Genomic DNA, 15,131 nt, shown 5'->3' with positions numbered 1-15,131 from the left:
AGAACCGAGGCGTCCAAAGGGCTCGGTTTCACTCATATACAAATTCAATATTCTAAGTCACTAGGTATTACCGCTCCGTCAATATATATTTAGTGATAATTGTGAAATTCAGTACAAATATGCATTTTAAAACTCGAGCGAGAGCAATGGATGTATTTGAACGCCTATCTAAGATTTACAAAAGGAAAGTAATCGAGGGGAATTTATCATTATAAACTTTTATTATGTCGCCATAAACTAACAAGATAACTCAATAACATAAAAGTTTAAGAACTTTAATGGGCCAAATATGCTTTCAAAGTATTCGTGTAGAACCAAAAATGCCCTTCATATGGAATGTTTAATATAAGGACATATTTGAAGCAAGTATTAGACGACATAGGCATGTGTACCAAAATATTAAAATCCACTCAGTTTTGCATAATTCAAGGACATATTTAAACCTTTTGCGTTTTAAATTTTTGGGGTGGGGAGGAGAACTTAGAATTTGATGCAAATTGAGTTTAACTTTTATGTGAAGTATATGGGACGTAGTCTACCTACCACATTTTTCGAAGAGAAGGAGAGGATCTAATTTCATCTGATCATTAATTATAGATCAGAAATTCGGACGAATATTCGTTTGGATAAAAATAGCACGCTTAAATAAATTAATTTGAAATCTTGAAAGTTGAAATATTGAATGGAGATCAAATATGGAATATCCCGCACAATGGCTCTACGCGCACCCTAACAACCACACAAGACAGGCGTTCGATTAAATAGCTAATTTTATTTTTATTTTTATTTTTGGTTTTTTTTATCTGTGTTAGATATTTGTTTTGGGGCCTAATTAATTCGCATGCGCGACGGAAAATTTCACTTTACGAGTTAAATGCTTCTACCGAAAGTTTTTTCGATTTTAGTGCTTGAACTCGAGACCTTTGATTAAAAATATAAAAGTATTTATCACTCCATCACCAAAACCCGATATGGTAGGTTCAATTATTATATCCTGATATTTTCTCCCAAAACACTTGGCTCAAATTCTCGACATTTTTCATAATTTACTTGATGAAATACTATTACGTTCATTGGACAGTTTAGTGGTCAATTAATCTTATATTTAATTTAAACTTTGATCAATGTTCTTATAATTCAGTAACAATATGTAGTGTTTCAGCTAAGTTTAATATATTTCACTACGCGTTAAGTGTTTTTCACATTGTAAGTATTTTTTACATATTAGATGTAATTTAATACTTAGTTTATAAAACATAAACCTTTCTCGAAATGAAAGGTCAAAACACCTAGTTTGGCATTTGAATTCAAAATGTTGATTCCTCAATATTTTGCATTTTTATATAATTTCTAAATCATAATCTTCTATTGTCAAAAGATTCACAAAACAGTTTTCAAGTACTCCTCAAATAACAATTGTTTAATTTTTTTAAAAAACAAGGGGATTTTGAGGTAGAGAAAGAGAAAATGTGGCATATTTAGGGGGAAAATATAGAATAAATGGAGAGGACAAATTCAAACGTTTCAATAAAAATAGTCCCAAAAGTACAACGGAGAGGCAAAAAAAAAGTCTCTTTTTTTAATTAAATGGAAAAGTCGAAGAAAGCCTTAAGCAGATTTATAATCAGTTACTTCTAATTTTTAAATGAGAAAAGACGCAACTCTTTGCCTATATAAACCCATTCAATGCCAACTCGTATTCCTCCCCTTCTTCCTTCCCTTCTTTCAAATACTACACAAAAGCTTTTACTACAAAGAAAAACTCTCTGTGTATCTTCATTTTCTTCTCTTTGATCATTCCCATTTTGATTCTTGGTACGTTTTTCTCTTCATTCTCTCTCATTCTAGTGATTTTTGGTAACAACAAAAATAATAACATACCTAGTGAAATCTTATAAATATGTTCATTTGTGTATGTTGGAGGGTCAAAGTTAGTTCTTTGACCCACTAAACTAGTCAGGAATTTTATTAAGCGTATTCAAATTTTTAAGAAGTAATAAAAAATTTGCACCGAACATTTTAACCGAATTATGTAATGATTAGCTAAATCATAAAAACAGTTGAAATTTAGTTACCGTGTTATTAATTATTGTTAAAATTTATGTGTTTTGTGAACTTTCTGATTTTATGTAACAGTTCTATTATCTTAAAGTTTGGTTTCTGTTTTCTTTTTTGGTTGTCATGTTCCTTTTTAGAGAAATTAGAAATCAAAAGGAGTAATCATAGCGAAAGGCTTGTTTTCTTTAATTTTTTTTTTTTTAAACAAAAGTCCACCATTGGTGGATGATGGGTGTTTTCTTTAATTTGTTTTCCTATTTTGTGATGTTTGTGTAGTTTTCGCTATAAACACATATGTATTTGATGTTAATATGTTGGATGATTAAAATGATGTTAGTTATGAAGTGCATTAGCTTTTGTTTCAGAATTGTTTCTGCATTTGAAAAAGTATGAATTTTTCTATTTTGTATTTTTTTCTTCTTTTTTCTTGAGCAAGCCTCAGGCCAAGGGTCCACTTTCTATTTTGGCTTGACATAAAAAATAGGTTATGAACTTGTGGCTTTGTTTTTATCAGAACTTAAAAATTGTATTATTACGCTCTGAAGTGGGGGACATATAGGATGCTAGCCTCTTTTTGTTATCCTTGTAAAAATTATATATGCTGACTCAAGGATTTTTATTGGAACTCAATAATTGTTGAAGCCATAATGAAGAAATGTAGATTGAGACTTAGATTGAATTTTCAAATTGGTTTGGCTGGATTTAGATTATCTTTGTCCACTGTTCTTACGTATTTCACTTCTTTACTCAAGTTTTCTTAGGCCAAAATGGAATATGGACATGTTCAAAGACCAAAGTACGACTGTCTTCTTTTTGGTATGTTATCTTTTCTGAAAAAATTAGTTGTCAAATCCCATTTTTTTCATTCAATTTTTGAGCAAGTTTGATGATTAAACATTTTGAATAATACAGATTTAGATGATACTCTATATCCCCTTAGCACTGGTTTGGCGGCGAGTGTTCGCAAGAATATTGAAGGTATACTTGATCTGTTCTTCAAATTTCTTAAGACTAAATATCCTTTTACAAATGGTTAAATGATGTCTAATTTAGGATTCAATGTGCTTTTACAGATTATATGGTTGAAAAGCTTGGTATAGAACAAAGCAAAATTGCTGAGTTGGGTAATTTACTGTACAAGAATTATGGGACTACAATGGCTGGCCTTAGGGTACATCTTTTTCACCCTTTCTTAACATTTGATCATTAATAAAACTAAGTTTTATTGACAAATCTAACTTATGAGATAAATCATTTGGTTTTTTGGCAGGCAATTGGCTATGATTTTGATTATGATGAGTACCATAAGTGAGTATTTGTAGCTGAAGTTGCACTCTATTCATTTTAAACTCTCATTGTTTTAGTTTATTGATTTTGATTTTGCCGATTTGTTTTTTTGCAGTTTTGTCCATGGGAGGTTACCTTATGAAAATTTAAGGCCTGACCCTGTTCTGAGAAGTCTTTTGCTAAGCTTACCAATCCGCAAAGTTGTAAGTCCATTTTCACAATTCACGAACATTTTTGTTTTATATTTAGAAGAATTAACCCAAATAGCCATACAAACAATTGGTCAAAACTAAAACTAGCCGGTGGACATACCTGCATGATTTAAGTATTATATGTGTATAATCTATGTATATGGCTAGAAAAGTAAATAGTGTCTATTGTACTCGGCCATACCCTCCACAAGAGGTTGTTTTCCCGGCTCGAACTCGTGACCCTTCTTGTCAAAGTAAACAGTGAATATGGCTGGCTATTTGTGTAAAGATCCTTATTTACCGGCCAAAGAGCCTTTTTTGAATGTTTTTTTTTTCCTATTACAGATCTTTACAAATGCTGATAAGGTCCATGCTCTGAAAGCTTTGAGTAGGCTAGGATTAGAAGATTGTTTTGAAGGGATTTTATGTTTTGAGACTCTGAATCCAATTCACAAGAGCAGTCCATCAGATGATGAGGATGATATTGAGTTTTTGGGATCAGCCACATTCTCAAACACTGCTGCTACTAATGGCACTGAGATCTTTGACATTATTGGACATTTTGCTCAACCTAAAGTTGGATCAGTATTGCCAAAAACACCAATTGTTTGCAAACCTTCAGAAATTGCCATTGAACGCGCTTTAAAGATAGCCAACATTAATCCACACAGAACTGTAAGATTAACTGTTCAACTTCTTCAATCCTATTTTAAAAAATCATTGCTATCTCAATGTACTGATTTGGAAAGTTTCCATTTTTCAGCTTTTCTTTGAAGACAGTGTCCGTAACATTCAAGCTGGCAAGCGTGTTGGTCTTGATACAGTATTGGTACGTTGTACTTCCTCTGTTTTATTTTATATGACACTTTTTTCCTGGATGTTGAAAAATAATGACACCATTATATATTCGGAAATTCTGCATTTTACCATTAATGTCACTGTCTTATAAGCACAAAAATATCATGACATGTTTAAGATAAATCCTGAGGTTATTTTATGGTATGTGAGCGAAAGTTTTCTTTTCAAAAAACTATGTACTCAGTCGAACAGTGTCATAATAAATGAAACAGAGGGAATAGTATTTACTGGAGCAATCTTGTGCACTAAAACGAGCAGCTTGGTGCACAAAGCATTCCGTGTTCACATAGGGTCCGGAGAGGGACCATATGCTAAGGGGTGTGATGTAGACAGTCTATCCTAATGCAAGTATCAGTGGCTGAATCTACGGCTCGAACCCGTTACACTCTTATTTTGTTGTGTTGCTAATGTTGTACTGTTGTTGCTGTTATTTTCAGGTTGGCAATTCCCAAAGAGTTGTAGGAGCAGATTATGCATTAGAAAGCATCCACAACATAAGGGAAGCCTTACCACAACTTTGGGAAGTTGACAGGGTGGCTGAAGTAAACTACTCAGGTGTTGCTGTTGAGACATCTGTGACAGCTTAAGATAATATATCATGCCTTAGTACTGCTGCTGTTGGGAGAAAAAAAAAAATCAATGAATGATTATGGGATCCAAAATTTCCTGTCAATTTGATTAAATGATGTACATGTTTTGTTGTCATTATCAAATTAATTAGTCTATTAGTACTTCCTTTCAACTAGTGATGATAATGATCCACAAACCTTGTAAATAAACTCCCTTCTTTTTCTCCATTCCTTTTTATCAGCCTCTACTCTTTCTATGATTATATAAAGTTGAATTATTATTATTATTATTCTAAAGGGTAAAGTTTTGCATCATTTCAAGTAGGGGCGTGAAATGGGCTGGTTGGGCTGATTTTGTGAGGGTTAAAATCAACTGAGTAAATAAATGGGCGGGTGACCCACCCAAAAGTTACTTGAGTTAGGTCAAAATGGGCTAAAATTTGGGTCATAGCCAAACCGCTCAACTCTTACCAAATTTTAATTAATGTGTGTTGTTTTTTTATGAATTGTGTAATTATTAAATAAGACTTTTTTTTTTTTTGTTATGGTCATATATAACATTCAAACAAAAAAAGATTATTTTAAAGTTGGGATGAGATAAGTTGGGTCAAGATAAACTGAGTTCAACAATAAACGAATCAATGAGCGGCCCAACCTTGAACGAATTTAATGGGTTTGGGCTTAAATTGACACCCATAATTTACTATGATTGGACTATAAACAATAGCCAACATATTTTACAAGGGGTTGATAGAAGTTTTATTATTACCCAAATGACTCAAGAAGATTGGTTTAAAGATCATAATAATGTTCTAATAATATAGTTTTAGCCACTTGCGTAACGTATCAAACATGAATCACATGGCAAGGATATTGATATTAATACGTTGTTCAGACATAACAAATTATGATTAAGATGTATGTATCAATCTGGCATCAGCTCAATAATTGCTTTGGAAATTTTTTGTTTTTTTTCAGATTTTGACCATATGACATCTTGTGCAATTATAGGTGTGATGGGTAGGGATGATGTCATTAGTGCCTGCATTTCCATGTGAAGACAAATGATATGATTAAGAACTAATTTAGACTTAATGTAGGTGGTGGTCTGAGGCCTGTAGATGGATTAGGACTAGGCAAGTTCGTGGAAGAAAGGATTTTTCTTCCACGACTATAATACTGCTGCAAAAGGAATTTAAAGGGATTGGTTCAGTAGTAAAACGCCTTCATTTTCAACGGCTAGGTTGAGACGCCTTCGTTTGATGACATTGGTGTCCCCGTCTACTTGCGCTCACTTCTATTATTTCAAGTATATACTATTTTTTATTAATACATATATCGAATAATTTTATCTACCAAAGTTTAAACAGACCTTCCACCAATACAGATATCGAATAACTCTATCCACCAAATAAAAAAAATCACTTAATAATTTTTGCCTCGACTAGAATAAGAACATGAGATCTCATAATTTTGCTCCCGCTACATCAGGCCACGTTTTGAGTAACCTAAGCGATTATTCACTATATTATTTTCCTTTTTGCCCCTACCCCTTTTTTGTCTTTTCAAGAAATCATCCTAGCTAATGTCTTATTAGAAAGGAAGGTTATATGGTAAAATTTGCACGGGGCGTCCTATTTGGTCACCCTATTTAACATGTACCTATTTTTTTAATTTTTTTTAATTTGTATCTACTGTTTAAACAATTTCAAGCCCTTTTCTCCTCCTCTTCTTCTTCTTCTTCGGGTAATAATAATTTTATATGGTATTTGTGAATATATTTTAAGGTAGTTTTATAATGTTTTACGGTGGTGAGCTGTTGTGGCGCTTTATTTTTTACTATTGCTTAGGGTTTCTTCTTTTTCTTTTTCTTAATTGCAAAATAGGTTTGTTAGATTTATTGTTGTTTTGATAAATTGATGATTGGGGTTTGCTCTTGATGATATTTGGATGTTATGTTTCAAATTTGAGCTCACTTGGAGTAGATTTAGGTATTAAATCGTATATTTGATTGTTAAAATTTAAAGAACAATTTTTTATTTCTGGGCATTTTGCACTTTAGCCCTATTGGGCCTTAAGTGCATGAAAACGTTAGTTGCACTTCAGACTTTTGATCTTAAGTATATCTGAAGTGCAATTTTTTACTTCAGACTCATTAGCCTTAAGTGAAGGAAAACTTTAGTTGCACTTCAGACCTTTTGGCTTTAGGTGCATCTGAAGTGCAATTTTTCACTTCAGACTTATTGGCCTTAAGTGCATGAAACTATTGGTTGCACTTCAGACCTATTTGGCCTTAAGTGTATTTGAAGTACAATTTTTCACTTCAGACTTATTGGCCTTAATTGTAAGAAAACGTTTTTTGCACTTGAGACCTTTTGGCTTTAAGTACATCTGAAGTGCAATTTTTCACTTCAGACTTATTGGGCTTAACTGCATGAAATCATTGGTTGCACTTTAGATCTATTTGGCCTTAAGTGCATCTAAAGTGTTATTTTTAACTTCAAACTTATTGGCCTTAAGCGTAGAAAAACGTTTGTTGCACTTCAGACCTTTTGGCATTAAGTGCATGTGAAGTGCAATTTTTTACTTCAGACTTATTGGCCTTAAGTGCATGAAATTATTGGTTGCACTTCAGACCTATTTGGCCTTAAGTGCATCTAAAGTATAATTTTTTCACTTCAGACTAAAAAAAATTTAACTTCAAAACCGATAAGTTTGAAGTTGATCGTAAAGTGGGTAGACTTGCAATTGTTTTTTGCAAAGTAGGTATAGGTTCAATTGTCACCCCAAAACCGAGTATAGATGCAAAAGCCCCGGTTATATGCAATGTTTCTTGGGCTTAGCTATCTTTTCTCAGGCCCAATGGCTGGATTGTGCCTTCAGCTCTTCAAGGATGGGGGCTAACGTCTTATGATTGAAGCCTTGGAAGCGCTAACTTTGGATGTGCTTCAGCCTTGAGAAGGAAGGTGTATGCACCGTGCCTTTGGTTTAAGAATAATTAATCTAAAATATTATTCATTTACTGTTTAATATATATATATATATATATATATATATATATATTATTTTTGTTTTTATTTATAACTTATGTATACCGATTGATAAAAGTAAACGGTGAACCCGGCCGACTGTAAGATCCCTTGGTTTAATAGAAGCTTGAACTTTCATTGTTTTCTGATTTCTGACCCACTTTGGGATTAAAACATTCAAATGATTTTTTTTCCATATCTCATGTCCTCTTAATGGGATGTGAGAGTTTAATTAATATCCACCAACGTTATAAATATATTTTACGCTAGGTCACTTTTACTATTGAATAGGTTATCTGTTTTATTTCAAGATTATGAATTTCACTTTTTATGAAGGTTACATAAAAATATCTTTTAGATTATTAAAAAGTTAAACTCCATGATAAATAACACTATTATTAGTTTCATAAACGAGTCTGTGAGGCGATGATGATTCGATATGATTGAAAAAAGGATTTTTTTTTTCCTTATTGCTATACGATATTTGAAACTTATTTATCAAAATTGTCCAAATTTTGTATAATAAATTTTTCTTACAATTATATACAATCAATTATTAGTGCCTTAATTTAGGGGATTCTTTGCTTGGAAAAGGGCGTAACTGAAGGGAACGAAGTTCAAATTGTCCTTCCATCCAAATAAGACTCCTTCTAGTTGTGTATTACCTATTTTAAGCCATAATTAGTGCAACTCTTCCCTCTCTCTGTAATTACTTATTTTAAGAAAAGATAATGTATGGTACATCAGCATACAAATTAAAAATAAATTTCATACAAAATTTGATATATCTACAACAACATACATACTAAAACAAATTTCATACAACTAATTATACAGTATACAACTTATTTACAACTTATCTATAACTTTTATATATCATTCTTACCCAGTTAAATACAACTAAAATATCATACAACTTAAATATAATTTTCATATAAATTTTATACAATGTCTTTTATATACATTTTGTATATAATTTGTATATTTTTTATATGTGGTGTGTTCTTCGGCTTCTTATCCGAATTTCAATATGAAAATCCAGCCAAATCAATCTAATATTCACCAAATACCCTCAAAAATGAGATATAAAATCCATAGAATATTCTCAATCGTTTGCAATAACACCCAATCCAAACAAAAAATATTTTTTGAAAATTCGAATTCGAATTCAACGCTTCGAATCTTTTTAATTGCTGTCAATGGTGGAGAGTCAAACACCTTTAAAATTTATTGATTGAAAATTTTAATTTGAACAATCCATCCAAATAATTAATATACATGTACTGCTAGCCTACCATCGGAATACCAACAAGAAAAGGGAAGCCCATAAAAGCTCCAAACTCCAGCCATGGCAAAATTCAAATCGATAAAAAATTAATCCCTTTCTTCGCCATTGTTAGAGAAAATTATGAGTTTTAGAAGAAAAAAATCTTGTAGAATCGATGTAGAAAGAATGTTGATTTCAAAGAGAGAAAAATCCTTTAGAAAGATTGGGGTTTGTCTAGGTAAGTAAGGAATTGTGAGGATTTTTCGGGATTTACTAAATTAAAAGGCTACAATAAAGGAATATTTATTTAAAACTAACATGTATATAATTAATAAATTGCATATGACCATGTAATTAAGTTAAAACTTGATTATAAATAAGTAAAATCCCTTGAAAAAACTTTTGAAGGCCCAATAGATGGAGTGTGACCCCAGCCCATTAGGTTTACTTGATGGCCCAATAATTAGATTTTATATCTAAAACCCCACTCCAAAGTCCAAACACCTCATGAGTGATGAGAACTGTCAAAAAAACAACATAAGAAGTTGATAAGGTGATTGGTCACAAGGAAATCTGACAAATGGATAAGAAAAATGTACAATAATCCCAACTACCTATTAATCAGGAAAATAGAACAAAATAACACTAACTTTTGAGTATCACCTCTAAGTTCACATAATTCTTGAATATTGGACTAAAATTTTCTTGCTATAAAAATGGCTGCTTTGACACGTGTATCACAATGCCATAAATTAAGTTTGGTAAATCATAGACATCCAGAGTTGTCCTCACTTCTAGCAACTACCTCATCATCACTTGTTTCATTTCCAAAGAAAAACAAGAAATTTAGCAAATTCTCAGTTTTGGCCATGGCTGATTTGAACACAAGTACTGTTCTTGTTACCGGTGCTGGTGGCAGAACTGGTAAATTTTCCTTTTTTGGGGTTTCTTGATTTTGATACATTCATTCATGGCTCAAGGGTTTTAGAGCATTTATATATGTAATCTTCATTTTCTGAAAATTTTAAATTGTTGAATGTGAAGTACTGCTGTAACCACTGCTAATCTTTGGCTATGAGGTGTTAATTTAGTATATATGCAGTTTGTGGGGTCTAATTCTGGGGAATTCTGTTTATGATTTTGGCTTTTTTTGTTGGAAGTAATGTTAACGGGTTATGTGGGATTAAGGCATTGAAATTTGTATGAGCATGATCATAAGGAGACCTAACTAAGGCACATGGTGATTACACAATTGTATTCATAAAAGGGCTTAGCCTACTGGTCAATTAAGTGGATGGAAATTAAAATCCCACGGGTTCAAATCCAATTCGAGACCAAAAAAAAATAAAAATAGGTTATTTCTTCCCATCAGTCTAACGGACTGAGTTACTCCATACCTATACTGTGCTGGTGAGAAGTAGCAGGTATTCGGTGGATATGAAAAAACTGTTGAATGGAAGTCTGGTGATACATATTGTACTATAACATATTGCTTTTGTCTTTCCCTTTTTCTCCCTTCAAAAAAGAATACTCTAAAAGAAGAGATAGGAGCCCAAGCAGTTAGATTATTTTTGCGTTGAAGTCTTGTAACAGTAATATATGGATTGTTGTCCTATAAGCATTTCTTCTCAAATCTATTGAGGAGGTTCTTTATAGCTTTCAAGAATGTACAATTTTGCTGTATTTTAGGACTATTTATTTATTCTTAGGAGTTGGGATCACTCATCAATTGTTTCCAATGGTGAAGATGACTCATAAATTGCATGCTCTAACTCCGAATTTGGTTGGTCTAGTGGGTTTTTTATCATCTCATTTCAATTGGCTGTTTAATAAGTAAATGCATGACTGAACTTGAAAATGTTGAACTTTCAAACAATGACTTAGGGGTTCGTATACTGGATTTTGAAGTATTCCAAAGCAACAACTATTCTTAGAATTTTGCTTCTTAGGCTTCTTAGTAAATGACTAATGCTAGAATCAATCATGTCAAGTGGCCATGAGCTTTAGGGTATGATGTAAATTGAGCTATTCCTGTTCCTCTCACGATCAAACAATTTCACGGCTCCCTCATTAACAAGTTGTTTACATTGTAGGATCAATTGTTTATAAGAAGTTGAAGGAGAGGTCAGAGAAATATACAGCGAGAGGATTGGTTAGAACGGAGGAAAGCAAACAAAAAATTGGCGGTGCCGATGATGTTTATATTGGTGATATCAGGGATACTGAGAGTATTATTCCTGCCATACAAGGTATTGATGCTCTTGTTATTCTTACAAGTGCTGTGCCAAAAATGAAGCCCGGGTTTGATCCAACTCAAGGTGGAAGACCGGAATTCTATTTTGAGGATGGGGCATACCCTGAACAGGTATAGAAAGCTATGGCTACTCATGTCCTCAGGTTTGTAGTTGTCTTTGTCTGACACAAAAAAATACTGACTTTGTATTTGTAGGTAGACTGGATTGGCCAGAAGAACCAAATAGATGCTGGTAAGGAGTCGTCTTTGACACTATTGTTACTGGATATAGGATGCTCTCTGTTTATCTTAGATATACTTTTTGCATGTTTACAGCTAAAGCTGCTGGTGTGAAGCAGATCGTGCTAGTTGGGTCAATGGGAGGGACAAATCCTAACCACCCCTTGAACAGTATTGGCAATGGGAATATATTGGTTTGTTCCTTGACTCTTTTTCTTTATTTCTTCTATTATTTTGGCCTGAGATGAACTTAAATGAGAAAAATGGTCGGCGAGGAATCATATTACCAACCCCAACTTTTTTGGGACTGGGGCGTAGTTGTATTTTTTCTGCCATTTTGATGGCCATCTCACCTGAACTTTTCTTGCTAAATTAGTCCTCTGATTGCATCTTAGGCGGGTACTACTATTTAGATCAAGGGCAAAAAATGTAGTTCAAGGGCATTCAATAATTTTAATTGCTGGCAGGTTTTAGGCGATGGTTCTTAAAATTGTTTTTACCTCTTTCATTTTGACCTGCTTTATTTGTTGGAATCGTTTTCATCCAAAAGTTCTGCCAGTCTAACTTGTATCAATGTTACAGGTTTGGAAGAGAAAGGCTGAACAATACTTGGCCGACTCTGGTATTCCATACACAATTATAAGGTCCGTTCAATTTAAATATTTGTATCAATTCTGTTTGATCCTACAGGAATAAAAACACTTTGAATTTTGGTCTTGTTAATCCAAAGGTGCTCCTTTAGATGATACTGAATTCCTAATATCTAAGCCTCATTAGCTTTATCAAATAAAAAATATCTAAACCTCGATAGGTGATCATTAAGTTAAAAGCATTATCCCATAACTATGGGAAATCTTACAGAAGATTCCAAAATGAAGGGTTTAATTTAAAAGGTTTTGTAAAGAATTGCCTTAGTCTTGCTAATGGGATTTCGAATGAATATTGTCAAAAAGAGTTGCTGATGGAGGATTGGGGGGTTGTTATAGAAGGGCAAGGGGAACAAGAACCTTAACCTTCACCAAAGGTTGGAAATCCCTATGCAGGTCACATAACAACTCTTACAATAACAAACCCCAGTAAAAGATAGAAAGAACATAGACATACAAAATATTGGTCCATATAGAAAGGGAGGTTTGGACTTTAGACTCTGGAAACTACTAATATTCTTATCTTTAACTAAAAGGATAAGAATAGGCAAAAGTTTAAAGTGATAACACTATCCTGATGATCTACCTCACCTAGTCCCATCTTAGTATCCTTAATCATCTTAATGGCACACTTATCAACTGTACATTCAGAGATCTGTGTAGGACATTATGAAAACCATCTTATGCCACTTCCCATTTTATTCGTCACGTGTGTCACTAGCACCCTCTCTCTGATGTGATCATTTCCAATCTGGTACGATCTTGTATGACCGCACATCTATTTTGCTATTTGTGATTTGAACACGCTCATTTTGTGGATATGTTGTGTCTTAAAGTGTAACGACCTGGCCATGACCCGGCCAGTCGTTCCGAGAGTTGTAGGCCCGTTTTCCCCATTTCTGCTTATTTATGTGTTGTTCAACTGTGTTGAGTTGTATCGAGTTGGTAGGTTTGGGTTCAGAGTAGTTTTGGAGTGAAATAAGACACCCAGTCTCATAATTGAAAAATTTAAGCTAGAAAAGTAGACCGGATATGGACCTATGTGTAAACGATCTCGGATTTGAATTTTGATGGTTCCGTTAGCTCCGTTAGGTGATTTTTGCTTGCATGAAAAGTAATAAGCCGTAGGGAATAAACTGGAACAGAGGGAGTAAGTCATAGGGAATCGAACTAGAACTAAATTGAATTAGACTTACCTAATTTAAATACTATCATGTGTAGAATATTGGAAAGCGGAATTTCAAAGATAAGAGAACTACATAAACTATCACAAACCTGAGAAAGTTGTTAAAACGTTTTAGTTTTCACGAGAGTTGTCAACAAGAAACATTTAAATCATGCTTCCACTTGTTCGTGGATTCTATGTCACAAGTATATAAAGAAAAGGAAGGGGAGCATTGGCGTAACTAGTAAAGTTGTTGTCATGTGACCAGGAGGTCACGTGGAAATAACTTCAAATCTGAATCAACTTCTGTAGTTACCTCGTTGTTGTACTCGAAAAATCAAATTTATATCTTCATCAGATAGAGCTAAATTTTATTTTGATGTTCCTGCTATCATTTTTAATGTCAGTCCAGACACTGTGTAACGATTATGGTTAAATGATCTCCATGTTATGCTCTTTGGTTTAAATTTACTGATCATCATTTCATTTCTCTTCTTTGTTCAGGGCTGGAGGATTACAAGATAAAGAAGGTGGTATAAGGGAACTACTTGTAGGAAAGGACGATGAACTTCTTCAGACAGAAACAAGAACCATTGCCAGGGCTGATGTTGCAGAAGTTTGCATTCAGGTATATTACTCATTGGTCTTTGGTCTTTTTGTACGCTATCTAGATGTTTTGCTGCTTCTTTAGTCAGCTTCAATGCTTCACGCCTACAGCTCACTCCCTATAGCTTTGCTTTCTTTTCGCTCATCTTCTGAATAAAAACCTTCGTGGCATTTTTGTGTTGACAGGCACTGCAGTATGAGGAAGCTAAATTTAAGGCACTTGATCTGGCCTCGAAACCTGAGGGAACTGGCACACCAACCACAGATTTCAAGGCTCTATTTGCACAAATCAGTGCTCGTTTCTGATATACCGCTCACCATGACTGTGCGAATTTTCATCACTCTATTATTCCAACATTTGTTCAAAAGTGAGGCTAAAGCCTTAAGGTAGATAAGGCATCTGAGTTTGGTTGTACCAATGCCCGTCCCTCCCCCTTCCCCCTTGCGCAGCAGCTAACTTCACTGATTCAATTGACTGCCAATAGGTTCTGTGGGAACATCATATTTTATCAATTCAATGGCACAATGGAGGCTTTTATCATGTGCCTTTGTACATCTATCTGATACTTGGGGAAGGCGATAGACTAAATAAGCATTTTTGAACTAGTGTTGAAAAAACAACTATATACTTGTTTTCATTCCATGTTTCACCAATTAGTGTTTCATTTTCATGGTTATAATAGTATGCCTCTTTGCTTGTAAACAAACGTATTTCTTGGATTCAGGGCGTGATTTTCAAGTTCACAAGTAAATGGTTCCAAGTTTACATGTTTGGAGAGTGAATTTCCATGATCTAATAAAGAATCAAACTTACTTAAATCTTTTTGTTATTTTAGCTCTATATATGTATAAATTTTCAATTTGGATATCTTAAAACATTGATACCATTTCACGAATCAATATAACGCAATACAACTTTTATAACTTTAATAACATTCCACTAATCTGCTTTGCTATTATGGTACAACATTGTACATTATG

The 15,131-nt window shown here is 33.5% G+C and overlaps 2 protein-coding genes across 3 annotated transcripts; both read left to right on the top strand.

The window, feature by feature from the left end:
- Positions 1-1,636: 1,636 nt before the first annotated feature.
- Positions 1,637-5,247, top strand: LOC107792716 (suppressor of disruption of TFIIS). Its single transcript, XM_016614952.2, has 9 exons — positions 1,637-1,815; positions 2,811-2,874; positions 2,971-3,036; positions 3,132-3,229; positions 3,329-3,366; positions 3,461-3,548; positions 3,882-4,211; positions 4,300-4,365; positions 4,832-5,247. The coding sequence occupies exons 2-9, from the start codon at positions 2,826-2,828 to the stop codon at positions 4,979-4,981; spliced, it is 885 nt and encodes a 294-aa protein (XP_016470438.1). The 5' UTR covers positions 1,637-1,815; positions 2,811-2,825; the 3' UTR covers positions 4,982-5,247.
- A 4,591-nt stretch (positions 5,248-9,838) lies between these two features.
- LOC107792715 (uncharacterized protein At5g02240) lies at positions 9,839-14,902 on the top strand. 2 transcript variants are annotated; one of them, XR_001649598.2, is made up of 8 exons: positions 9,840-10,183; positions 11,353-11,624; positions 11,709-11,745; positions 11,829-11,926; positions 12,315-12,376; positions 14,049-14,172; positions 14,337-14,537; positions 14,636-14,902. XR_001649598.2 is itself a non-coding variant. In XM_016614951.2 (7 exons), exons 1-7 carry the CDS (start codon positions 9,976-9,978, stop codon positions 14,454-14,456), a joined length of 921 nt encoding a protein of 306 aa, XP_016470437.2. In that variant the 5' UTR covers positions 9,839-9,975; the 3' UTR covers positions 14,457-14,902. The 2 variants fall into 2 exon arrangements, 1 of the variants encoding a protein (XP_016470437.2); XM_016614951.2 differs by having other exon boundaries at positions 9,839-10,183; positions 14,337-14,902.
- Positions 14,903-15,131: the final 229 nt, after the last annotated feature.

The sequence above is a fragment of the Nicotiana tabacum genome, chromosome 2, assembly GCF_000715075.1.
Source record: "Nicotiana tabacum cultivar K326 chromosome 2, ASM71507v2, whole genome shotgun sequence".
Lineage (NCBI taxonomy): Eukaryota > Viridiplantae > Streptophyta > Magnoliopsida > Solanales > Solanaceae > Nicotiana > Nicotiana tabacum.
Note: the sequence above shows the minus strand (reverse complement) of the source record. Positions and strands in the feature narration are given on the sequence as shown.

Coding starts and splice junctions, on each gene's coding strand:
- LOC107792716 (XM_016614952.2), top strand. CDS start 2,826: ATGGAATATGGACATGTTCAAAGACCAAAGTACGACTGTCTTCTTTTT. Junction 3,037..3,131: donor TGTTCGCAAGAATATTGAAG/GTATACTTGATC, acceptor GTGCTTTTACAG/ATTATATGGTTGAAAAGCTT. Junction 4,212..4,299: donor ACATTAATCCACACAGAACT/GTAAGATTAACT, acceptor TCCATTTTTCAG/CTTTTCTTTGAAGACAGTGT.
- LOC107792715 (XM_016614951.2), top strand. CDS start 9,976: ATGGCTGCTTTGACACGTGTATCACAATGCCATAAATTAAGTTTGGTA. Junction 11,625..11,708: donor ATGGGGCATACCCTGAACAG/GTATAGAAAGCT, acceptor TTGTATTTGTAG/GTAGACTGGATTGGCCAGAA. Junction 14,173..14,336: donor TTGCAGAAGTTTGCATTCAG/GTATATTACTCA, acceptor TTGTGTTGACAG/GCACTGCAGTATGAGGAAGC.